Source organism: Prinia subflava, chromosome 3 (genome assembly GCF_021018805.1).
Source record: "Prinia subflava isolate CZ2003 ecotype Zambia chromosome 3, Cam_Psub_1.2, whole genome shotgun sequence".
NCBI lineage: Eukaryota > Metazoa > Chordata > Aves > Passeriformes > Cisticolidae > Prinia > Prinia subflava.
In genome coordinates, this window is record NC_086249.1 from 9,234,569 (window position 1) to 9,262,193 (window position 27,625).

A 27,625-nucleotide genomic window follows, 5' to 3' on the forward strand; every position below is an offset into this window, starting at 1 on the left:
CTTAGTGCTTGTGTGTTTATTCAATGAAAATTAGCACTCATAATTAATTATCTGTTTTACTAAGAAATACAGTCTTGATTTACAACATCATTATAATATAATGTGTCCTTCTGATACATAAGATTCAGAGAGCTTGACATTGTTTGTAATTCTACAAAACAATTTGAAGTTGTATATTGAAATCTGTGACAAAATATACTAGTGTATGTCTAATAAATGCACACACTATCTATCCCCACAGATCTTGCTTTTTTTAGAAAGCTTATTAATCTGTTTACTTCGGAAGTTTCTATCATCATTTAAATAAAGGGTTCTTACTTGGTTATTGCCTAGGTCATTAAAGTAATTACTGTGTTGTTGACTTGGTAGTTATACGAGGAGGAGGCACAGAGTAGGAACTTCAGACTTAAGCAGGCTGAGAAACTCAGCATGAGGGACAGATCAGAAGTAGCAACTGAACTCAGGGACAGGCAATAAACATCCACAGTGATGCAACAACTGGAACAGGGAGAGAGAAAATGAAGGGGCAGCCTTGATACTCAATAGAGTAGTGCCAAATATGAAAATCTAGCAGCAACATTCCAATTTCAACACATCAACAATATAAAAATTTTTAAAAGGGAGTTGAGACTACATCTGGTTTATTTATTACAAGCAGAGCTAAGCAAGATCCTATATACTGCCACCGATTCTGTGATGTTAAATTCACAGTAGTCTCAGGCTCCTAATGTGAAGATCTAAAGGAATTTAGGTGGCTGTAATGGCAATTTTGGTTAAAACTGGATGAGAGGAGAGCACCCAGCAACCCTGCAGCAATTCAGCCAACTCAAACTGCTGTACTGGTAAAGGAGCTTGTAAGTATTGGCCTTCACTATCCCAGAGCTTCCTCATCTCAGCTGTATTTACAACATCCTACAATCACAACACCTTAAATGACTACTACCACACTGATAGGGAAGGAGAGAGGTAATCATGGCCCAAAGCAACAAGTGAATCTGTAAGATGAAAAGAAGACCTCAAGGTACAAGACTCCTGACATTTTGAAGCAGGGACCTTGACATACCAAGCTGGCAAAACTCCCAGGAACTTGGATGGAGATGACACAAATAATCTTTGAAATAGAAGGAAATGTCATGAAGACACGTCGTGATGGCTGAGTTAGGCAAGGTGACAGAAGAAGCCACTGTCAAACTACTCACAGAAGAAATAAATGAACAGCTAGAGAATGAGCACTCACTAGGACTTGTGCCAAGAAGGATCCACGAGCTACAGCCGACTCATGTTCAATCTGCAATTCACATCACAGCACTGAAGAAAATAGGAAGTGTTACACTTCTGTCAGAGTACTACGTGGATACTTATAGAGATTCACCTATTTTTCTAAAGAACTAAGCTGATGTCTTCATTATTGTTTCAAGTGCCACAGCTCAGAAAAAAAGCATACTAAAGAAAGCCTAGATGAGAAGGGGAAAGAAAGACAATAGGTATAGGAAATGCATCCAAATACTTGAAAGGAATTTAGGCTGTTTCATTTAGATCTGAGAGAAGTATTTTGATACACTGTCTTCAAGCACACAACACTTCATCTGAGGTAAAAGGAATGAAAGTGTACTCTAATTCCACAGGGGGCATACAAGGAGGAAAGGAAGTTAACCTGAAGCAAAAGAGACTTAGGCAAGACACTAGGAGTCTAAAATTAGAGACAGTGAAGCTCCAAAAGAAATTACCCTACCAACTTTTCAGAGTCTTTAGAATGGAACAGCAAGAAATGTTTCAGAAACATCACTTCAAAAGGATTTAGGTACAGTTGAGTCTAAACTCTACCTCACTGGAAAGGGCTGACTGAGTGATTTCTGAAGCATATGCAAAGGCTCAAAGTAAGAACAGGAAGATATAAAAAGCCAGAAGCCATGAAATCCACAATTCTCAAATTGCCGTGTATGGCATTTCATAGTTATACTGTAATATGCCCTTATAAAAGGACTTGAAATATTTTGTTCTGGCTATGGAATGTGCAATGTGAAGACCAATAATTCAGTTTTAATGAGAAATAACTGAGTTTTCAAAAGAAAGGAAGGAGAGAATTTGTCCTGACAGCTGTTTCATTGGAACACAACTTCCAAAACACATCTCTTCATTCTGTTCCTTCCTTTAACCCTGGGTTCTTCAAGTTCCTTCAATAGTAAGAAGAAAATGGATATATACTTAGCAATCCAACAGTTCTGCTGTGCAGCCGTAGATAAAAATACACAAAATTACTTCAAATGAGAATAAAAAGGTTTGTAGAGAAATAAATAAAGTGAAACTGCTTGGGAGGACTATTAAACTTCTTTTGTTTTTCTTTAAGGATAATGCCTAAGATTTCCTCTACCAAGTGGAACGTTAAAATTACCTTAAGACTGAAAGGTGTGCATCTGTACATTGCAAGCCTAATGCTTAAGCACTTTCTCCTCATAGAGTGCAAGAAGGAAAAAAAAAAGTCAAAATTTTAAAACCACCTTTGCAAAAGGATCAGATTAAGCTTGCATCACTGTTGATGTGAAAATATTACATTTGCAGGTGCTTGCACATGCCATTTTGAACAGACAAAAAGGCAAGTAACACTGTGCAAGTCAGTCGTTAACAGATGGAGTAGATTTAATAAAAACCTTTTTTTTTAAAGCTGCTGAATTGCCTTTGGTAATTAGACAAACCACGTTTTCTTACACCTCCTACCATCCAAGATGCAACTCTCAAACCACTTATGACCGCTGTCACTTTTGGAAGAGCCAGTGCACAATTCTGGCTGTTATGGTACACATTAACATTTTCATTTTACCCCTTAACTAAGTAACCATGTCAAAGAAATGTAGCCAGTCAAGCTCACAGAACACATCTGATATATCTTTCTGCAAGGAATACATTCAAACGGCCTTTGTAAATGGCTGGAGGTTTTCTGTGGCATAAAAGACAGCTCTGGTATTTATCTGTGACTTTCTCATTCCCAGTTTGGATGCTTTAATGTGGCGGGCCCGTGAAGCTCAGTGACTCTTAACATCCCAAGTGCCAAATGCACAGAGGTAGTTCAGCAGTGAGGAACAGTAAAGGTGAATTATAATTAACTCATGTAATTATACCTATGTGTGGTCATAAAGGGAGTCAAAATTGAGAGACAAGATGCTGTCAGCAACTCAGCACAGCCATTGAGAACTGCTAGGAAGTGTTCTTTTGCAGAAGGGAGTGATGATGGTCAAAGCCATCTGCTGAAGGTTTTCCATCCTGTGTCCACCTTTCCATTCTCTCCTCACAAGTCACTGCTCTTTCACACCCCCTTACACGACAGTGTTTACTAACACAGGGCCCTGACACTTGGCCTTTTAGGTGCACTGAATTTTTTAAATCTAGAATCCAAATAATTACAGGCTAGCACGTTACAAGGAAAGTGCAGGTTTCTTCCAGAAGCATTCACTAGATCTCTACAGGAGCCTGGGAGGGCTCCATGATCACACTGGTTTAGGCTTTTGTTCTGCTGTAGGTGTTCAGTTCTTGCCTTGTAAGTCCTCCAGTATGATGAAAAGTTTACAAAGATGCCTTTATCTCCTAATGTGTTTTCAGTCTAACTAAAACAGTAAAAACGGGCCAAGAGCTCTCATCTTTGTTGTGAGGAGCTCACCAGACACTAAAGATGTTAAAAAAAAATTAAAATCCTACTTTTCCCACAGCAGTTGGTGCTTCTTGATTACTGACTTGTCGTGCTGTGTAACTGTAAGGAATTGCCTTCAGCCCTCCAAAAAAGAGAAGAGAACCCTGAAATTCACCTTGGAAAGTACAACTCAAGACCTACTCTTCTCACTTTGACTATCTGCCATGGGTAATGTGGGCTCTTGCAGGTTTTATTCATACCCTTTGTCACCTCATTTCTTCAGTAAGGTTGTACAGCACAGTAAGTGACAGCAAAACTAAATACTTCTATTAATGGGATTGCTATTAAATCTAATTAAACACAGACTCCTAGAGAACCCAGCTTACTACTCCACTGCCATAGTAGGTTGTCAGTACTAGAAACTGTGACACAGTGGTGAGTTTGTTCTTAATAGCCTTCACTTCCTCAAAGGTAATTTTCTGACACTGAAAATTAAACATAAAGAGAAGATTGTGTGTGTTTATTTTCCAAAGGAGGGAAAAGAAAAAACACACAAAAAACCCCAGCCACCCACTACAACTTAGTGCATGGATAACACAGCTACCTATAATGCACTCAGGACATTTTATACAGGGTTGCTAATAATACCAATTTAAGTGCAGTTTTCAGGTCAGACATGCTGAGAATGAACTCACCTCTAATTAAAAAAAAAAAAAGTTAAAAAAGTTCATGTCAAGGTTTTACAGACAAAAGATAACTGCACAATAGATAAGGAGATCTAACTAAACTTCTTTATATTGAAACCACCATGACCAAAACAAAGGGGGAAAAATCCTACTGCAGGAGGCACTAAATAATTTTATTTGTTTAGTAAAATCTACATAGATGTATTAATATATGGCCAAAAACCAATATATAATTAAAATATTTTCCACCTGCATTGCAAATGGTGTAAAGTACCTATAGCATGAAGAAACTTGAATTTAACAGGTATTAATCCCACTACAAAACTTTCTTTTTTTACTTCTACTTCTTTATTTATTTCCTATATTTATTAGCAGAACACATTTATTTTCTTCTCCCCATAAAAATAACACTAAAGCAGAGGATTAGACCCTGCAAGACTTAGAGAAATGCAGGTTGGGGGACCTCTTGTATAAACTAAATGAAATTGTTTACAATCAGGTTTATTTAATGCTAATTCATATATAAAATACCTACTCTGTTAGTACAAAATTCAAAATACTTAACCTCCCACTTCTCCCTTTGGTAAAGTCATTCCTGTCAGGGAGAAGCTAGTGTTATGAATATTCAGCTTTACCATATTAAGACAAACAATGACAGACTCTTCTCCAATTTTGTTTTGATAGAGGAGTACCCAGCTTTTGCCTTAATTTACTACATGACCCCAAAATAAAACCTGTAATATGGTGGGGGGGGAGGGGGTGGGGAAAAAGATGGAAAGCCCAGTTATTCACCCTTTGATCAGTACCGTATGTACACGTAAGGGTAATACCGAAAGGTAGCTCAAATCAAAACACAACAACAACAACAATCCCCATTGAAATAAGAAAAGAGAGAATACATAATAACCTAAGAACTGATAAGTAAGAATTATCTGCAGATTATGTTATGTCACAGGCAAAGTTTTATTTCCCACGCCTTTAAACTAAACTTATAAAAAGAAAAAATACCTACTGGTGTCTGCCTGGCTGCCCACACTGATGTATCTGTCATTGCCAGGAAGGGCTGTTTGGTAGTAAGTTGCCTCCTCTAGCTGGGGGACCTTGGCATTCTTCGCGGTGAGAAAAGCCACAGCCAGCTCCAGATTACCATTGCTGTCCTTTAAGCATAAAAAACCACAAGAAGTCAGAGCCTCCTCACCCTTTCTTTAATTTTTCTTAAAAGCAAAGGACATGATTAGCAACTTCAAATCAATAGCCATTGTACTGTCAGGTAAAATACTGATTCGAAAAGAAAGTTTGCAAACAAATATTCTGCATATTTCACTATTTTTAACCAAAATAAAGAGAAAACATCTAATAAGAAATTGTTCTGGTGGAGTTTCATTTATTTTAGGAAAGAAAAAAAAATCTTGCAGTGTAGGTCAACCTCTCAACAAACATAACCAGCACATTAACTGGAGTCAGACTTCAACAGGAGTCAGATGAATTCTGAAAATTAGAGTTTCATTTTTAAAGCCAGAGATCCTGGCTTTTGGAGAGCAGTTATGCACAACTTATGCTAACAACAACCACCTATTTTTGATTTAAATTACTAAATCCTCATTTACCATGTATAAATGGCTAAAAAGTTCTGCTTGCGGGAGACAAAGCATTTTTCAAATCTTTATACATATTTATGTACAGGGAAACAGAATACAGAGAGATCTGCCATTTTTTACTTGCATCGAAGAACTCTTCTGTTCTGTGAAATAAATTACAATGGTTGAAAAAACATTGAAACAATACCAAATTAGTAAAATTAGTAAAGGTTGGCAAGTTCAAGCAGAGTTCTTCAATCTACACAGTGAGCAATGCCTGTGCATCATAAAAGACAGCCACATTTTGACAAGAAAACACCACTTGGTTCCTCACGAGCTGACCATCTGTAGGAGCACCAATGTATCCCAAAACAATTCACACAACCATTAAAGGCAAGTCATAACATTCCTGTCTTTTCATTTTTGAATACTTGATTAATTTTTAGGTCAGTACCAAAAGAGAACAGGATTCCTTGTAAAGTGGACAAGCCATCATTATTAGCTTTTTTTCCCCCCTGCTATAAATTCAAGGTGTGAAGGGAAAAAGGAAGGCAGGGAAAGAAGGGAAGGAAGAGAACAGAAGTAAGAAAGGTGGGATTTATGGCTTTCACAGGCAGTTAAGATGCATTCAGGTGCATTCAGCCACAAGTCAGTGATCTTACCTTCAGTGCCTGTTGTAGTACCTGGATGTCATTGATACCAGTGATCTCCCTCAGCTGATTTAAAAATGTTTGCTGGTGCTAAAAAACAAAACCAGATCATCGAAATAAGATTAGAGCCAAATAACAGCAAAACCAATTCTTAACAGAGTACACTCGTCCACAAGCATTAAAGGCATCTCCATATGAGGTTTATGCACCACAAAGGGAACCTTCATTACTCGAGTTTGTCTTAGTTTCTGCAATTTGGGCACTTTTAATTCTCAAATGTAATGGTTTTGCATTTTGGTGGGTTTGCTTGGTTTTGGATTTTTTTTAAACAAAAAAATGGGTAAGCTTATGCAACATGGGTTTAAGAAGCCTATATAAAGCCACAATTGGCCCTTGTAAACAAATAAAACTCCACAGCTTTGGTCTCCAAAGGCAGTAGTGCAAATAGCTGACTGAACTTCCACCAAAACCAACTTCTTCAACTCCCAGTTATTCTCAGCCCCGTTATTTCCTTAACATAAATAATTCCTAGTCATTCCAACCGCAAAACCAGGAAATTCAACTTTGCTCAGCACTGAAGTGTTTCAAGGGAAATACTACAAAAACTCCAAACAAAACAAGTTTCTTGATACTGAAAGGGAACTTTAGGAAGCCGTCCAAACAGCCTTCCTAGACCAGTTGAATCCAACTCTCCCAAATCACTTAAGTCAGCACCCATGACTGAGTTTAAAGCAACACTGGGAATTAGAAAAAGAACAAGAGGTCCTGGGTCTCTGAAATATTCACTCCATAAGAATTTTGAGGGTTTGAGGTTTTGTTTTATTTAAATAAAAATATGGTTCCACCCCTGTTTAGAGCCAACAGATGATTCACTCTGCTCATGCTCATCAATCCCATCACAGAAGCAAAAAGCAGGCACTAAGCTGGAACAACCCTTGAGCTCCTGTTAACCATTATAAGCATCTTAACCATTAAAACCATGAAAACACAGAGCACTGACCATTGTTCCACACTAACAAATTCAATTGTTCCTTTGGCAGATGGGAAATGGAGAAAAAATATTTGCAAATGGTTTTTCCTTTTTATTCTTTGACCACCACATCCTAAACTTAAAACAGTAATTTGATCTATGAAAGAGTAAATTTTTGTAAAGTACAGGGCTTTGTTTGCATGACAAAAAGTGTATTTCCTATTGGGAACAAATAAACATTCTCCTGCTACTCTCCAAATTCATTTTAAAATAGCAGCTATAATTGTCTTGCAGCTACTCCTAAAATACTTATCTTTAAACTGAATTATCTGGAATCAAATATTCAAATACCCTTATTCTTCCCTTATCACTGCTTTGTATAGAGGAGGAAATTAAGATCTGCATGAATGCTGAATTCCCCAGTGCGAAATTAACCTGGCAGGCACTACTTCATGCCCTAATAAGTTGAAATAGAAGGCGTATAGTTCAGGATGTTTATGAATTACATATACAATCTTCCCTTCATTTATGATCCTAAGAGACACTGCTAACAATCCAACTTGCCTCCTTCTTTTTTCTTTTCCTTTTAAAAACCCTTCTGTCGGCACAAGAGAAGTGAAGTGATGCAGGAAAACACACTCCCACTCTAACCCATTCCTCACCCCTTCGTTTGTTTATTCTGTGCATTTCATAGCACTGTACAAAGCCACTTGTTTCCCCTATAAAGTTGCTTTCCTGCCCCTAAGTCTGTCAAGAATCAAAGAAAGAAATGAAATAGAGTATTCAGGGAAAATAATTACAAAAGCATTAAAATTGGCAGCAGCAATTCAAGTCATGGCAATAAAGTGGATTTCTTTTTTTATTTGCCACCAGTATGATGATAAACAAAACAGAAAATAGTTTCACTATGAATTATTACAACAACAAGTTCTAACAGATTTCTGTATCTTCCACAATATATACAACACTTGGAAAGGCTGATTGGAGGATATTTATCGTTCACAGAGACTGGGAAAAGACAGAAGAGACAGTTTACCAACAAACAATCTCTTAGCAGTTCCAAATATTGGCTGTTAATTTATGAGCACAGCTGTGACTTATAAACTTAGACATCTGTAGTTTCTATCCACATTTCAGTATTCCAGTGTAAAAGCTGTGTTTCAAGGCCTCCTTCCCATGGACATACACATTTAACAGATGAGAACTGCACCCAGAAATGCTCCTTTCTCATCAAGAGATGATTTAAGTACCTAAGTATACTTTTTTTTAAAGGCAAAGAGTTTAGGGTATGCAGGTCCAGAATTTCTAACTGCTAATTAAAATAACAACATGGAGAATCCATTAAGCACCACTGTTGGAAGTGACAGGAATTAAGAGGAAAATTAACAGTACCTACACCAATGGGTGCTCATGAAATCAGGTCAGTGAGGGAAGCTTCAGATCACAACTACTAGTTCTAACATAAAAAACCTGTCATATTTTTTCAATGAAGCTCTTTCCTGATTACCTGTTTTTTCTAACTTTGCCTCAGAGGTTCAAATTCTGAATTATAACTCATAAGCATAACTGTACTTTAATTCAGTTTAATAAACAGCCTCTCTTTCCAAATGGAGACACAAACCAGATCATTCCAACAGAACCAGGTTCACCTCCTGGTGCTAAAAGATCCACTTTCATTCTTTCAAATTTGCCTGTACCCACTTTGTTTGCCATCCTATCCTCAAATTTACATGACTGATTCCACATGTTTTCTCTAGCAGAGAACCTCCAGTTTAGTGAGTCAAGACTCCAGGAATATCTGCAGTGTTAGGACACATGTGCACTCGTGTCACACACACCTCCACTCTGCATGGAGCCTGAACAGCATTTGAGTTAGCCCTAAAAAGCCCCCAGGACCTGCTCTCTGACCCCAGATCATGCTGGCACAGCTGCTGCAGGGTACCCCAAGTCCTTGGCCACACAAAGGAGAAGGTTCACGATGCTATGGCTGCCCTGGGATCCAGCTGTTCACACCCCTCAGCCCCAGCACATCACCAAGCACTCTCTTCCCTGGGGCTTCCATGCACAAGCTATTCCCAGCCTTTCCCTTTCCTCTGGCTCCCTGAGGTATGCACTATGTATCTTCAGCTTTCAGCTCTTGGAGGATTTTCACTAACAGGAAATTCTCCCGTTTCCTGGATGGAAGCCAAATTTGTGTATTAGGAATGCATGTCCTTATTTCCAAGTCTCTCCTTTTTCAGCCATCCCTCCCTTGCTCTCAGGAAATGCCCAATTAAGATTATCTGGTTTATGACCTCACACAATAGCATATTCAGTAGCTGTGCCAGCACCAGCGAAGCAGAAAAGGATCTGCACTACTATCAGCTTAGGGAGATACTGTGCCCAAATTAGTTACACGACAGTACTGTAAACTCTGATAATTTCCTACAACCAAAGCAAAAAGCTAAATTACACAAATGCTTTTATTGAACAAGGCAAATCTCATAAACTGACTAATACTGAATTACAGTGAAAGATAAATTTGGGGAAAATATTAGCCACCTTTTGATCTGTTTATTTTCTCCTCTCTGTAGCTTCTGAAGAAGCACATGTAAACTTTGGCTTTATTCATGGCAACATCCAAATATTTGCATTTGCAACACAAGCACTTACAAACTCACAAGATTAAACAAGCCCTTTCCATTTTGAAGCACAGATAAAGTTGTATGTTCAGGAATGAATGAAATGATCGAACCATCAGCAAAGAAAACAGGATCTATGGCCTCACTACACAGTTCACATTTCAGTAATACATAATGAAAATGCATCAGGGACACCGAGCTGATTAGAAGTATGGAACACTCCTCCTGTGGGGAAAGGCAGAGAGAATTGGGATTGTTCAGCCTCAAACAGAGTTGCTTAGGTGTGACTTGCAGCCTTCTACCACATGATGGGAGCCTACAAGAGAAAATGGAGAGTGAGGGCCTGTAGTGACAGGACACGGGGCAATGGCTTCAGACTAACAGAGAGTATGTTTCAATTGTATATCAGCAAAAAACCTCTTTACTGTGAGGGTGGTGAGGCACAGGAACAGGCTGCCCTGGAGGCTGTGGGTGCCCCATCCCCAGAAGAGTTCCAGGCCAGGTTGATGGATGGGGCTCTGCACACCCTGGTCTACCATAAAGTGTCACTGTCCATGGCAGGGAGGTTGGAACCAGATGACCTTGAAGGTGCCTTCCAACCCAGGCCATGATTCTGATCCCTGAGGGATGTATACTTTGATTAGAGACAAAAGGAAAGAGGAAAATGCAAATGCTGAAAATGGCATCTTGACTCAGGCCCTCCACACAAATCCCACTTCCTTTACTTTCTAGTGCAACACTGATTTGTAAGAGCTATTTACTGGGGGAAAACCCAAATGACATTGCACAAATATTTTATATTAAAGACAATTCTAATGAAGCCTAAGCTGGAGAGGACCTGCTAATGGCATTGCTTGCAGACAAGTAGCTAATAAGCTGGTTTCCTCATATGATGCTGCTGTAATGAGAAGAACACAGAGCTTAGAGGAATGTAATCCTCTATAAACAGGCTTTAGGTTTCTGCTACAAACAAACAGAAACAGTTTAACATACAAAGGACAAGCATACTAAAGACCCTCAATTACTACTGTGAATATCATTTTCTGCCACATTAATCATATCTCCCAGGAATAGTTAAAAGGCCCACAGACACTGCTGTACACTACAGCTTCCAGCAACTCAGATACATTAACCATTTTCTAAATATGCTGTTGGTCAAGTTCCAAATAGGCAAATAAAAACTAACCCCTTCCATAAAAATATTGAGTTGAAACACAGGGAAAACACACAGTCAGCTCCAGAAGGCTTTGCTTTTCCCAGCTCTGTCCTCAAGGTTTTTCTCCATATATATGCAGAATAAATGTATTTATAAAAACATATAAATTAGAAAGTCATTACATGCATACATATATTTTTGAAGCACTATTTTGCTAGTGCAAAGACCAAGTTTAATCTCTGCACCAGCTCTAAGGTGTTTCTTAAAGCACAACAGAATTAGGTTTCCTTGCCCAGCATCTGCTAACTGGGCTTCCATTTGTCCAGGTATGAAAAGAGAAACCTCTTACATGACATTGTATCCTCTAAGAAAGTAGGTAAAGATATATTTTTATCCACACATGAATGCAAAATGCACCTCAGCTTTGGTTCAGACAAAAATCACCTGTGGAGAGCAAAGGACATGCACAAAGACAGCAGATTTTCAGTCTGGGACTGCTCTGCACAGGCTGCCAAAATCTGACAATTACAGCAGCAGCTGGTACAAAGTGCAACTGGACTGAGAGCAAAAACTTACTTCAAGGAGCAAAAGGACACAGAGTGTGGCAGGAACTTTCAGCCAACCACAGCCTAACCCAGATAAAACTTTAAGGGGGAAAAGGCTTGAGTGCACTAAGGTGTGTACACTCCTCTCTCAATATTAAATTAAGGATTCTACTTAACCATAGCTTTATGTAACCTGTATTGATCCTAGACAACACACAGAATACTCTCACCAGATTTTCATGCTTTAACGGGTGACTTTTCAATGAATTTTAATGTTTGATATTAAGGTTTCTACACAACATGATTATGCATTCATATAAACACTCACAGTTCTGAGCTCATCTGTGGCCAAAAAAAACCACAAACCTTTTTCACTCTCAGAATGTATGTTTGTCTTTATTCAAGCTAATAGTTAAAGATTTTGAAATAAGATTTTAGAAAAAGGCTTGAGGAGTTTAGTTTGTCTTCTCTGACACTAAATATAAAGCAAATCCACTTCTGATAGTTATTTATATAAAACCACACAGAAGTTATGAGCCAAGTCATCACCTGAATGGGGAATACCCTTGGAATGAGCAGGAAAACCATCTGCTCAGATCAAAGGGAGAAATTTTAAAAATAATTTAGGACCTGATTTATGAACACTGTTGCTTGAGTCTGTTGTTTCTAGTTCTTACTGAGTTAGTCCTAAATGAGCCTCAGTGACAGGGTGACAATCAAGAAAGGATGGCAACCTTAGTATTAATGAAAAAAGCGTCAGAAATGTAAAATTACTGAGAATTTTGAGATCTGTGTGTTTTAAACCATTATGATTTCTCCAGCATAACAGCGAGCTTCCCAATAGTAATGACAGCAGCTCTGAAATTAATTAACTACACTAAAACAAATGAGATCTTCAGTTTCACTTAACTAGACACAAGTTAAACTTCAGGTTGTATTCACTGGAACCACCATGGGAAAATCTGCTTCACAAAAACTGCTTTTGATTCTTACATACTCCAGTAACTGTGACAGTAATTAGCAAAAATCTCTCTGCTCCAATTCAAATCTGTTGGGTGATGAGTTACTGATGGCAGTGGGAGGTGTCTTTCAAAGCACCAGAACATATTATCAGTAAACTACACATAAAATTCAGGAGGATTCCTCCAAGAGCCCACCCATGGACAACAGCTGGGCAGTGCCAGTGGTTCCTGGCCTGTCCCACCTCAAAACCAAGTGACTCACCAAAAACATGCACAAGCCATAGCAAACTAAACCCAGCGGGGTCAGTCAGAGGCAACTATACAGATAGGAAGGAGGAGGAGGCTGGAGGATGACAGACACACAGCAAACTGTGTGTGCATAAATACACATACACAGAACCACGGGGTAGAGTTGGAGCGTCTGGAGATCATCAACACACTGCCTAAAGCAAGATACACATACACACATGAGGAAAGGCTGAGAAAAACACGGCTATTCAGGCTGAAAAAGGGAAGACTCCAAGATGACCTAATTGTGGCCTTCCAGCACCTCAAGGGAGCCTATAGAAATATGGAGAGAGAATATTTACAAGGGCCTGGAGTGACAGAGTAAGAGGGAACGGCATCAAATAAGGGTAGGTTTAAATCAGTATCAGGAAGAAATTCTTTACTGTCAGGGCAGTGGGCACAGGTTGCCCAGAGCAGCTGTGGCTGCCCCATTCTTGGGATAGTTCAAGGCCAGGCTGGATAGAGCTCTGAGAAACCAGGTCTAGTGGAAAGTGTCCCTGCCCATGGCAAGGGGTTGGAACAAAATAAGTTCCATTTCCAACCTACATCATTCCATGGTTCTATGATATTTTTCCAATCCCTGCCTGTCTACTTTCTGTTCTAAAAGTTTATTTCCTAATTATTTTCTTCTGTTCACAGATATTTATCATCATGCATAAACATCCCATTTTACAGTGTCTGACCAGGTAGCATGAACAAGACTTAAGCTTTCTCCTCACAGGAATGACTATTGCCTAGGGTATAATTTCACTATAGACACTCTTAAAAATGCTCAGTCTTGTCTTTCATGTCTAAAGCAACACTGCCATGAGATCCACATTTTTACACTCTGAGATATTTTCCTTTGCCTCCCAATCACAGTTTAACCCATCACACCAAATACAAGGTGTTCTGGCTCATGTTTGATGCTCTTCACATTCCTTTCACAGGCCTCACTCTCAAGTGGAAAAGGCAGTCCCACTAGCTTATTCAAACATTCAGCAGATTTATAGGGCTGTTTTTCTCCAAACAGACATCATAATAGCCTCACCCTGCTCTGCACAATACAGAAGAGCTCCCAAGAAAACACCAAGCTAGCCCCATTCATCCTCCTCACTCTGCTGTTACGATAACAAGGGTAACTATTCTAGGAGCGACAAACCAACTCTGGAAATTCCAAGTGTCCTCAGATCAGTGGGATCCCAGGCTCTGCAATACCTACAAACACCACCACTCACAGGGGCTGTCAGACCACAAGCTGCTCCTGAGGAGTAGCTGTTCTTCTCAGGCTGTAGCTCCTGCCAGTGCTGGCCAGCTCAGGCTGGTGTTGCCAGATGCCACTTGTCCCTGGGAGCCAGCACCACCACTCACCCAAACCTCTGGCAAGCCAGGCCAGGCTCTCAATAAACCATCAGAAAGTCACTCTCTACATTCATTGATTTCCTGCCAACTTACTGAGAGCCAGGCATGGGACAAGGGAGGGGATAAGACAAAAACTGCACAAATTTCCACTGGGTTCAACTGTTGTGGAGCAGCAGCCTTATGAGTTGTTTCTCTGTCATAATTTTAATTCTTCCTTAATCTAGTGAGAGAAACTGGTGGGGGAAAAAAGCCTCCTGCAGTCCCCATCCTACTTAGGCACTAATGCAGAAAACTTACACCAATGGGAGATGAATTAAAATCCTCACAGTGACAAATGTGGTGCTCCCCGTGTACACTCCTCACAGATGATCATATACAATGAGACCTGCTCCTGCATGGGCTGAAAGTCACTGTTCTCCACTCCCTGCTTTAGGTGTGCACATCCAGAAGGATTTAATCTACTCCAGCTGTTAATGGCACAAAGATCAAAGCTTCCACTTCACCTAAAACAACTCTGCTACATGCCCTAGGTAAGTGATACCAGGAAGATTTCAGAATTTTTTACACACAAAATTCAGCACAGTACAGCAGAGAAATTGTAAATAAAATTTAAATTGCACTTTTTTACAGACAGGTCTGTATTACAAAGAGTCCACTGTATTCAACAGAATGGACACATTTGGGGAAAGAGCTCAGCTGTCTGTTTTGAATAGGAAGAAAAAAAATCAACCGAACTTAACAGAAAGACTTTCAATAAAGGCTCTTCAGTTTAGTCCAATTAAAAAAAAAAAATTAGTAACATGATTTCCTACAGAAACAGGCCTTGTAATCACAGAGTGGGCACGTACCCAGGCACGTCTGCCCTCCTGCCTCTCGAAAGCAACAGCTCAAGGCCACCTCCAGCAGCTTGGCCTGGCCCCAGGGATGCCCAAAAGCCTCAGCAGCACCCCCAGGCTTCCCAGGACCTTGGCCAGGCAGTGTGTAGCTCCTGATCACTGCCTGCTCTTGCTCACATCCTGGGCCATGAGAAGTTAGAGGGGACAACACAGGGGGCTTGGGAAGGAGAACAGAGGGGGAGCAGCTCCACTGCAGTGAGCTCTGCCAGAGGTGAGCTCACCCCACTGCCTCAATTGGTCACCCCCTCTCCAAAGGCTGGTGCATTGTAAGACGAAATAACATCAGGAAAGTCACACACCACTATTTGCAGCATTCAGTAAAATAATTTGATAGCTCATCCTGCCCTCCACTAATCACCTAAAAAGAAATCGTGTGAACAGACATGTTTTTAGCCTGGGGAGGGGCACGTGGGCAAGAACAGACACAAGGCACAACTCTGCACAAGAACGAGCCTACAGATAACATGAGGCCATGTAAAATCTGGGTGTTTCACAGGTCACCTGGAGGGTGCCAGGCTTCTGACAGCAGTCCCAGCTCCTGGGGACACACAGCCCTTCCCGGGGCAGGCACAGAAGGCGCTGGCACGCGCTGTGTCCTGCGGAAAGGTCACTGCCACAGCACGGCCTGCCAAGGGCAGCCAGCAGCTTTCACCTGCATCGGGCATGCAGGTGATGGGAGAACTGAAATGAACCCCAAACACAGCAGAGACACTGTTTCACATTCACAGTCATGGTGAGAGCTGCACCAGGGATCAGCATGTACTTTTACTACCGCACAATTAAAGAAACAGTAAATTCAGCATTGCACTCCACAGAGGGCAACTGACACTTTCTAGGCCATTTTCTTTCATGGAGAAAGAAAAAAAAAAAAAAAAAGATTTGTGTAAAGTTTCGGGGGAGCTTTTGAATGGACTTTGAATTATCTTACATTGAAACATAGATTTGCCTCACCTCCCACAGAAAGCTGAAGGTGCTATATTCCAATACATTCAGACATGGTCTCAAGAAATCTCCAATAACTTTGGTTCAGAAGCACTGTTCTCTATAATTTAGCCCAGCCAGTTTTCCCTGTCTCAGTGGTGCCACAACAGTATCACCAAGAATGACTTTCTGCCATCACCATACACCTACCTGAAGCTTCAGAAGCTGACTTGAATAAAAGGGGTACAAAATACTCCTCTAACGAGTTCACATCTCTGGAAAATTATTCTAAACAAAAATTTTAATTCTGTGCTGCCCTCTTAGTAGTGTTAAAAATAAGACGCTTGACACGGCCAATATATCAAGCAGCAATTTAATAATTAATTAATTAACATGGTAAAGTGTGAGCAAAAAGGCAGCGCTGGGTACAGTGGTAGGGGTTTTCCCTTCCAACTGCACACCCATTGCTGGATTTGATGGTATTTTATTTGCTATAGTCATACATATTCATAAGCTTTCTCAGCAGTTTCCATTTCTAGTTTTAACGTCACAATTCAATACTTAACAGCCATAAATCTATAGATTGTCCTGTATAATTCTATAGACCATTGTGATCTATTCTGATATTTCAATACTCCAGGATGTACTTCCAGGATATGTTTTTCCAGGTAGTGGGATCTGGCTTCCAGATGTGGGGTCCCATCTCTATTTTCAAGTCCATCAATCTCCAATGCTGATGTCCAGTTTCCCTCTCCAGGGGCCATAAATCAGTGAGCTGAAGTCATATCTTCATGTCCAGGATGTTTTCCCACCTTGTGTGAGGCCTGAGCCCCCTCCTTATTTCCTTCTTTTGTCTAAAAAAAACCTTTTTGCACTCTAAAACTACAGTTTAAAATTCTTTAATACAAAGCAAGCTTCTAAAGTTATAATTAAAGGACACTTATTGCAGAATAGCTTGAGACTTATAACAGATAATTGCAAGCAAAAGATTTATTCAAAAACTTCCTTCCATGCTTTCCTCACCTGTTTATTAGAACTCATCTTTATAACTGTCCCATGGCTGTGTTCCACCACTATGATTACACAGATTTTCTTCATTTCTCTGACACGAAACATAACTTTGTATTTCACAGTAGCAGCATTATGTCAACACATTCTCCATCAAACAACAGAGATGATAAACTCTGGTAGCAAAATCTTCAATTCTTTTCCTTTCAGTTAGGTCACAAAGCACTCAGTACCTTCCCTGGCCTCTCCCAACTCAGCAGAGCCTGTGCACTGCAAACCCTCCACTCGGCACTAGCAGTGGGTGCCACATTTGCCAGTCACCTTAAAATCAGCCCCAGAAAAAGCTGCAAGACAACACAGCAAACTAGCAAGGGCTGGAACTGGTGATGATGGGCACAACTGTCTATCTTCACCATTAATAAATCCAGAGCTTACCCTGCAGACTAGCAGCCTGTACCCAGAAAGGAAGCCCAGGCAAGGGGACAACTGTGGTCCAGGCAGGGCTGTCACAAGAGATGTTATGTGATTTTCAGCACTAAGTCCCATAAAACATGTGCAATACCAGGGAGAACTTTTAAAAGTTGGCAGTAAGCTGTTGGTTACTCTTTAATTTCCAAACAAGTACTGGGATACAGACAGAGAAGATTTAATTCTAGTACCCCATTAAAAAAAAATGTTATAAGCTTAGATGCCATAATTAAATGAAACTTGCCAATTACTAGCACCAAATAATTAGAAGATTATAAAGCAAGAAAACAACACAGTAGTGAGAAAGTCTCTAAATAAACAAAAAAAAAGTCCACAAACAGGTGGGAAATTTTATAAGAGATACAAGCAGAATTTGAAGAAAAGAAGAAAAGTAGCTGACAGATGGGAAAATAGGTAATACCAAGAAAGGGTATCCCGATGCAAGCTGTCTATAAAGCTATTTAGTTAAAAAATAAACAAACAAACCAACAAACACAAAAAAACACCCCAAAACAAAACAAACAAAAAAACCCCAAAAAACAAACAAACAAACAAACAAAAGCCACATACAAACACATTTACCAGCTTAAAAATGTTCTTCTATATTTTCCCATGGTTCTATATCAAAATAAAGCAAAAGTTAAAATCTGCAAAGGAGAGAAATGCTTTCTGAGTCATAACCTAATATTTCCAGAATACAATACAGTATTCAGTCCTCTAACATTTATACCTATGCCATTTATACCTATGCACTGCAAGGTGTTAGGGAAAAAAAAAAAAAAAGAAAAGTACTCTTCCAACAACTGTGGTCCCAGAAGAAATTTCTGTTTCAAAGTAACTAACTTTCAGAAGAATGAAACGAAACCAAAAGCAAAAGGGAAGTGGAGGAGGAGTCTGTTCCTGCCATCTCCTCTTCTGAAAAGAATGAAGAAAATCATGTGCCAATGCACACGCAGCCTTTTCTAGATGCTTACTTTAAAGCACTCTCACAGCACACGCCTGAAAGTAATCAACACTATTTTCAACTTCCATGTGACACTCTCCTTTTTTTTTATGGCTTAATCCCAGTAAAAACACAGCTAAACTCAGCTTTTCAAAGTGGCTTCATGTTTTAATGAAGACTTGACTGAAAATCAGCAAGTGTAATTTTTAGTTTGAGAACAGGAATAGAAATTTCAAGCACAGGTATCTGACAGTCCTTGGAGTCACACAGCTGTGCCAAGGACAGTTATCACAAAAACCATGGGTGACCTCAAGCCTGCCTTTTACTATTCAACAAAAGTAAAAGCTGGCATGAAATACAGCTGCATAAATCACAATCCAAAATTTCTACATCTCAGACTCAGACCTTAATGCCAAGAGAACATCCTCTTCTAAAGGGAGCCCTCTGCATTTTGGGGTACAACACCAGTGAAATGATGACAATTGGCAGAATGAAGCCACAAGGGGATGCAATGCCATTATATCATTGCATTTATTTTCACAAATTCTGTGTATGGTAAGATATATGGGTCGCTTAGATTTAAATAGCTCCAGATCATGCCTTGAAAACACTAATGCCTCTGACAAACTTTTATCAAATGCATTGTTCTGTCTACCTCTGCTTACTGTAAAGCTGAAATATGGCTAAAAAAGCTTTAGTCAAGGATATTTTATGCATAATCTGCATTTTCTTAGCACCTAAACTTTGATAAGCTTGACTGTTGCCAATTAGTTGATAACAAACATTTTAAAAGAAATACTGTGCAGAGTATAATTTTTTTCAGCAAGAATCCATCAGGTAAAATAATTCAGAAACCAGGTATAAACAAAAGCATCAAGTCAAATCTGTGTCAGGTGATGTTTTCAAAGTTAACCTAATTGCACTTGAGCCTTCAAGCTGTTCCACATCACATGTCCTTTGGACTTCACCTCTCCAACACCCGTAGGAGAGATACCTTAAAACTGTGGACACTCAGTGGTGCTACTGCTCACAATAATGCTGCTCCTGGTGAAGTCCCATCACCAGGCAACACCAGATTTCAGGGAAATTCTCATGCTGATGGTGTTCAACATACTCCTGAATTTCATCCTTTATGTCAAAGCAAAGCTAAAGACATTTACAAAACAAGGAAAACTACGAAACCCAACTGAAAAAAAATCAGTGCCTTCTTAAATCACAAGAGTCTAGTCTGAACAGATTTTAACTGTGATTTTCTAAGGCTTAGAATGAATGATGCTACTAAATACATGGGAAAAATCACCCCATAATTAAACAGAGAACTCAGACATCTTGTCACCAAAACTGAAGTCATAACAGTGTCCAGCTCATGATATTTTGTGTCAATCTGTCCTTTATACCACCTTAGGACACAGTTCTTCCTTCACAGCAATCTCAACATTTTGAGTCAATGTTGCTCAACATTTCATTCCCATTAAAGCCCAAACCCACAGATTCTGCACAACACCCACAGCAAAACTACAGTGTAGCTCAGTATGCTAAAACCAGCCCTCTCCCAGAAAACAGAGCCCAGTGAGTGTCAGCAGGAGCCAGCACACCCCCACAGCCACTCCAGAACAGCCTGGTGTACTCGCCTCAAATCCTGAGGCAGGGAGGCCTAACCCTCTGAAAAACCTAGAAAAACCTCTGAAAAACCAGACCCTATCCACGTCTGAAAAATGGGTGGTAACAGAGCACAGAGGCAGTATGGACAGGATCATTCAAAAAGTTTCATGGAAGTTTTCCACTAGTGGTCTGTAGAGCTCTTTTATACAGTCAATTCCAAGTTCTGAAATCCAAAAGAAATCTAGCAACAAAAAATATAAACCTTGCAATACAATGAGAGAGAGCAAACTGCAATGCTGGAAGAAACAACATTTTAGATGATCACCACAGCACACACTACGGCTGCTCCCAATTTTACCTGCAAGCCTGGCTGAGGTGTGCAGGCACAATGTAGCTTACGATAACATCTATATTCAGCACAGTATTAATGTAAAGTAACATGGAAAAATCTGACACATGCTGTTGAGACCACATTGTGTTGCCAAAGTAAGAGCTACGAGTGTTCACAACAAACAGCAAGAGGTGGCATTCGCCAACCTAAGGAAACAGCAAAAAGCATTTGCTTTTGCTTGGCACAAAGCCTGAGTTTGTACCTTTACTTGGCACAAAGCCTGAGTTGTTACTATCATGCAAGGTATGCTCTGCAGGAAGGCATCTCACCACCTCATCTCTCCTTCAGCCCCACAGCTTTAGCATTCTCTCCCTTTTTCAACTAACAAAAAAGATGAGCTTATAGAAAGTTTTCAACTTGCATGGTTTTGCACACAATTAACTCCTGTGATTCACAGTATCAGCTTTTCCCTATTAATTATGCTTGACCACGCATTAACCAGAACTCTGGACCTATCACAGTCCCAAAGGGAACGGAGGGAGCTTTCATCCCATGTATCACACACTCAGCTCCCTGGCAGAAGTCACACATGAGTGACATTAGGTTCACTTGACTACTGAAACTGAACCCATTTTCACTCCACTCTAATATTTTCCACCCTTAGCAGATGTTGACTTCTTTAACAGCACCCCAGCTGATAAAGTGTAATCATCAGCTAACAAAAGCCATCTCTATTTCATAATGTGAAAAAAAACCAACTGAACTCTACTCTGAATTCATAAAATCCTGTTGAAAGACATTGTCACAACAGCCTCTCCTACATTACTCACCTAATACTCTAACTTGTGATTTCAATTGTGATGCTACACTGCTACCCCAGGCACAAGTCAACAGGCCCCTGCTGAAAATCTGAATTCTTTCAATTTAAAGGTGTCCATTTGCTGACTGAAGACCATCACATTGGTAACTTAGTCATCAGGGTTTGATGGGGAAGGTTAATAACAAAGCCAGCTAAAAAAAACCCAAGAAAACAAAGAAACAAAAACCAAAAAACCAACCAAACAAAAAAGAAAAACAAACAAAACCTATACACACACAACCCTTGACTGTGACCCAAGGCAACCTTCACCCACAATAAAATAATCATAGTGGTTATCAAAAGAGAACTAGAAAGAGAAAGCCATCAGGATACTTTCATTTACAAGAAAATCTGCTCCCACACCTGTGGCTTTTCTACTCAGAGAAAGCAAAAAAGACTTTTCTCTCTCGGGTGCCAGCAACTCACACACACGTACACATCCCTCTCAGATTTTTAAGAGTTCTGTTTCCTAACAAAAACAGCAAATCAATTAAAAAAAAAAAAAAAATTAGGCCTTTAAAGGAATTTATTCCTACATGAAAATATGTAAGTGAAGACACAGCTCTTAAGCTTTTTATTTACTTTTTATGCTAAGGAATACCAGGAATGTCACATTTGACTCTTGACCGGCTGGGAATTGAAAATCAGTATCTTCACTAGAGACAGTGAAGAGCAATATTGTTTTAATATATCTTTAGGCACCTCTGGGCACCTCAATAATCCCCCTGTCACTGGCAGTGCCAGCAGTGGCTTTAGGGGGGTGACTGATGCAGCTCCCCAGACAACTCCTGGCACAGGGCAGTGTCAGAGACCTCCCTGCTGGTTTTGCCAAGATCTGAGCCCAGCCTGAAAGGGCATCCTCCAAGTCCCCTGGAGCCTCAGGTTGATTTACCAACCTGGCCACTTGGCCCCAGAACCCGTGCCATCCCTCAAGCTCACCATTCACATCTCTGGAGCCATGGAGCCAGCTTCTCACGGACTGAAAAACTGGGCTGTCAACTCTTGGATGGGTCCCTCAGCGAGACAGAAGAGAAGATTTACCAGAATCAGAACAGAAATTCCATCTTTTGTTCTACCTTTCATTCCCCTTCAGTTACTCCAGTCCACGGACACCAGCTGAACTCACAGAATTAAGGCAATGCCAGCCACAACGTATCTTCTTATGCACAAGAGTGTAAAAAGGCAACTGCTCAATTATCCTTCCACTTATCTTTATGAAGTCCTTTTTAAAATTTGAAATACTTTTCTATTTTAAGACATGGGTAATTTGCTTTTTTGACCTTTTCATCGAAGCCGATGGGTTTTACAATCTTTTGTAGATGCTGCTCATAGTAGCTGTGAATATAGGGTTATCCTAAAAATATTGGAGGGGGAGGGGGAAATGTGTGTTAAGGATTTATTACAGATATTTTAAAATAATACTACAAAAGGTTATCAGGAAAATCGATAAACTTTACACTTTCATATTCTGAAGCAGTCTTTTTCTTTTCAAGGGGTGGACTGAACATATATAAAGACATTATTTCAGAAAAATTATGATAGTACTACACTTGTAAACTGCAAACATAATCAAAATCATCACTGAATTTCTCTGAGTTTTTCTGAACACAAAACATTTTAACTGCTGTTAAAGGTTTTATAAAGGTGCTGACCCATATCATATTATACCAATAAACACAACCCTTCAAGATTCAGCAAGCTTGCATAGACACTAAACAAAATAAAGACCAAAAACCCCAAAACTAACCACACACACACCTCCACCCACACCCACCAAAACCCATCAGAACAGTCACAAAACCAAAAGGAATTTAGCAGACCAGTTTGACAAGGGCTTTCAAAATTACTTTGAATCACTGGCCTTTGCACCTTGCTCTAGCTTTCAGAAATACCAACAGGAATCTGTGTCAAAGGTGTAACTACAAGTATCATAAAGCTTTTTGATATGAACTTCTTAAATATAGAACAAGATGCATATACTTAAAAGCACAACTCCACAGTACTTCAAGTAATGTTTGCAAATTACTTAGTAGTTGGTGCAAACACTTTGAGTAAATCAGTGTTCTGCTCATCCTGGACAAAGAGGTACTAAAGCTCTGGGTACCAGCACTGGCATCTGTAACCCCCCATATTCAAGACCCCATCACGCAGTGCAAACACAGACAGCTCCACATTCACGGGGAGATGCAGAAACCATCCTCATTCCATGGCCCAGGGGCCATTTCTCAGGTGCAGAGGGACACCTGCACGCTGGTCACAGGCAAGAGTGGCTCTGGGCTCGTGATGAGAGAGGGAGCCTGCAGCCTCTTGGATCCACCAGGCAACCCAGCTCTCAAAATACAGAGATTTTAAAGGTTTGGATTTTAACTCCTTGGAAGGTTGCCACCTACTTAGACAGGAAAAAAAAAAAAAAAAACAGTACACAGCTCCCAAGATACCTTCTTTGTGTACCAGGTGCCCAGTAGATAACTTTGCAATCACTTCCTGCCATTCAGGACTGCATCATGTTAATTGGATGACTCTATCATCCTCTGCAGGAAGCAGCTATTGCTTTTAGAAAAAAAAAATACTCAGTGCCATATTATTAGCTAAATCTTTAAATAATAAGTACATCAAAACCATGGGACAAGCACAGCAAAAGCACACACGAGCTAGCACAATTTTCACCTTTTCAGCCCAAAAAACAGCAAGAGAGAAGAATTTACTATCAGACCTTGCTTTAAGCCACGCATTATTTCAAGTGGTAAATATCCTTAAAAGTTTGTGCTTCTTTTAGAAAAAGAAGAATGGGCTGAGCTGACACAGCTCTATTCTACTATTATTCTACTATTCCTGAGATTACACTGCCAATGCGCTGCTGAATCACAGGTCTGAAATAACAGTGGGTGTGGGAAACCAAAGCACAGATAAAACAGCCTTGAAATCTGTGTATTAACCAAATGTCAGGCTCTCTCCAGAAGCAGTAGAACTTGATAACACACATTGCTGAGAGGCCAGCTGAGTGCCACTAATTAAAACCCAGCTTCTTCAACCTGCTGCTCCAAGATGACCAGCACAGTAAGTACCAGAGCTGAGACAATGCTGAAACATGTCTGACCTCCCCACATCATAACTTCCAGTCACCAGAAAAATCACCCAGCCCCTGAACTCGCTGTGTAGGGGACGCTGGCCGAGGGAAGGGTCTGCACAGCACAAGGGAAGATCTTCCTCCAGGAGGAAAATTGGTGTATGCAGGCACAAGCCATGTAGGGCTGCCTGGAGTACAGGAAATCCTGCAACACACGTGCCTTAGCTCCTCAGCAGCAAAATGCCTGACAAAAAAAGGATTGGACGGGACAGAAATACAGATTGGACAACACAAGAAGCTGCTTTCTTTTAGCTTCTCATGTTGTTTACCTTTATTCACTCTCTTTAGTCTTACTGTGAAGACTACCTATAACCTTCAGACACCGACCAATGTCAGAGAAGCACCCAAGGGCCATGAGCAACAAGAATAATATGATTAATTATTTGCTTCAGGACATAAATTACAAGTTTTAACTAAGGGTCAAGATGATCAGTAGAGATAAAAGAAAAGACTTCTTTTGACCTGATGCAACTGCTTTAACTACACAATAAACTAAAGATAGCTTCAGTGGGAAACAGGCTGTTTGTAGTTAGAGCATTTATTAATACAAACCAACATCTCCAAGTGCTGCTGAAGTTTGACACACACTTCCTGTATGACAGTAAGAAAACATTTGATGAACAATGTTGGGAACCACGGCGCCGAATAAGGTATGCCGATGACTCAGGCATCTCTTGTAAAACCAATACATTTCTACTTGGATGTGGTTTCTTCACACCACCAGAAAACAATTGTAACAAACTTTGAGGTCTCCAGAACAAACTCCCTTAATTGTGGAGATGGGATTTTTCCTCTTTCAAGGGAAAACAGTAAGTTAGTGCTAGGGTAGCCTCTCCACCTTTCATCCATCCATCAGCCCATTGCACCCTCACCATTTGCCTCCTTACATGAAAATACTTGATCAATGTTAAAGTTTGTCATCCAATTAGCTAGTCATTGGTCTCACTAAGCAATGAGATACCCACTTTGGAGCCAAATAAAGCTTTTTTTACAAAGTACTTTTAAGATGTGCCTTTCCCTCATTCCTTAAGTGCATGCAATTAGGGATAAAACAGGTAACAAGCAACTGCAGATAATAAAATAATCAGATGATTCAATGGAAATAATAATAATAAAAAAATCCTGGCCATGAAAAAACCTTGATATTTTATTCAGTTTCTCTAGACACTTAAAAAAGTGACCTGTCACCCACAGACGTTGATTACAGCTTCAGAATTATTGCTAGCTTGATTTTTACTGCAGCATGGATTACCTGGCATATACCACAATCAATCTTCAACCTCCTTTTGGGCTTATCCTCGATTTGAAGCTCAAGTGAATCTGAACCACTGACCCACAAGCAGCAGTTTAGCTGAAAACTAAGGATCCTTCCAGTTTAGCTGAAAAACTAGCATTTCTCCTTCAGGATTATTGTCAGAAAACACAAATAGGCAGCACTGATCAGGGTCCAGAAGGCACTATGTAACAGAGTATCTGATGTGATAATTACAAAATATTAAGTAACCCACTGACAGGAGGTTTTGTAAAAGATAAACTTGCTCGCGAAAGTTGTCAGATGCACAGCAGCAAAATCAAACACAGCAGGCACACGTAGCAGCAAATCTGCTACATTAACCTGCGAGCACACCCCGACTAAAAACACTGAGAGAGGAACAAAATCAGTCCGTTCAGCCCCTGCCTTCCTGCTGAAGCAGCCAAAATCCCTGCTAACTACTTCCAACTACGAGAGCAGTCCTCGGCCAGACACGCCCTCCCTCCAAAAAGGCTTCTTAAACGCGAGTTGTACCACTTTAACCAATTACACCCTAATCAGCACATTCCCACTGCCCACTCTTACGGCTGCAGCCATTTAACTTCCACACCACATACACCTTTATCCTCTTATGAAGGCAGCACATGCCATTAAAACATTAATAAAAATCCGGCAAGAGGCAACAGTCACACCACTAACCAGAAGAGTTGCGTTACACGCTACCTTTAAAACACTATTTTAAAAGCAGGCAGTTTCATTTTAGACATTTCTCCTGACAGTTCAGTTCAAGCAAAGGAAAGCTTTAGAAGGTATCTCTTTTTCCTTCTTGTGACAGAGAAACATTCCCCGTCGAGTCCTGGCGCGCAGTAAGCCTGGGAAGCGCCGTCATCCCCTTAACCCCGTTCCATGATGCACGTTAGCACGAGTCCCCAAACCCGGCACTTTTTCACTCCAGCAGGAGCGCGTCACTGGCTGGAAATAGCGTTCACCTTTAGCAGGCGCGGATGCCGGCGCTGCAGGGTCACGCCGGGCATGTGCAGCATCTCCCCGCGGGCCCACGGCCGGGACCCCGCGCTCCTCCCGCCCAGCCCCGCTCCCGCCGCTCCGCCCGGCAGCCTGCGAGCGCAACAGGCCCGCTCGGGGCCGCGGGGAGCGCGCCGGGGCTCCCCCGAGGGCAGCGCCCAGCCCGGGGCCGGCATGACCCGGGGCCGGGCCGGCAGCGGCGCCCGCTGCGGCCCCGCGGCCGCCGGAGCGGCGGGGCCCAGGCGAGGCCGCGGCACGGGCAAGGCCCGGGAGAAGCTCGGCACGGGCGCGGGGGGACCGGCGGGGGCCGGAGCGGGCGCGGCCAGGCCCGGGCGCGGCGGGGACGCGGAGCCGCTCCAGGCCGGGCCCCGCCGGGGACTCACCTTGGCGGCGCCGCCGGGCTGCAGCACGTTCTGCTCCACCGTCATGGCCCCCGCGCGGCTCCCGGCGGCGCCCCGGGCTCGGCGGGTGGCGGCGGCGCCGTGCGGCGGCGGCTGGGCCGGGCCCGGGCTGGGCGAGCGGGGCGGGAGGCGGGGCGGGAGGGGGAGCCCGAGTCACCGCCCGGCGGGGGGGGCAGCGCAGCCCCGCTCCGGCCCCGCTGCCACTCCCGGAGCGCCGAGCGCCGCCCTCGGCCCGGCCGCGGCTCCCGGCGGCGCCGCCCCGCGCACCTGCCCCGGGCGCAGCCCCCGCCCGGCCCCTTCCCCGCCCTGTCACACCGCCCGCCTCCATCTTGGGAGCGCCCGGCGGCAGCGGGGCGGCCCCGCCGAGCCCCGCGGC

The 27,625-nt window shown here is 41.5% G+C and overlaps 1 protein-coding gene across 5 annotated transcripts in view; it reads right to left on the reverse strand.

Annotated features, from left to right (window-relative positions):
- USP25 (ubiquitin specific peptidase 25) overlaps nt 1-27,407 on the reverse strand; it is an 88,996-nt gene extending 61,589 nt beyond the window's left edge. The window contains exons 1-3 of one of the 5 annotated variants that reach the window (XM_063393890.1): nt 27,232-27,407; nt 6,548-6,625; nt 5,321-5,465 (exon numbers count right to left, since the gene is read on the reverse strand). In XM_063393890.1, coding sequence (XP_063249960.1) covers nt 5,321-5,465; nt 6,548-6,625; nt 27,232-27,276 — 268 coding nt within the window. In that variant the 5' untranslated portion in view covers nt 27,277-27,407. Of the gene's footprint in view, nt 1-5,320; nt 5,466-6,547; nt 6,626-26,814; nt 26,893-27,231 lie in introns of those variants that run through there. The other 4 variants (XM_063393888.1, XM_063393889.1, XM_063393892.1 and 1 more) reach the window with 4 other exon arrangements.
- Nucleotides 27,408-27,625: the final 218 nt, after the last annotated feature.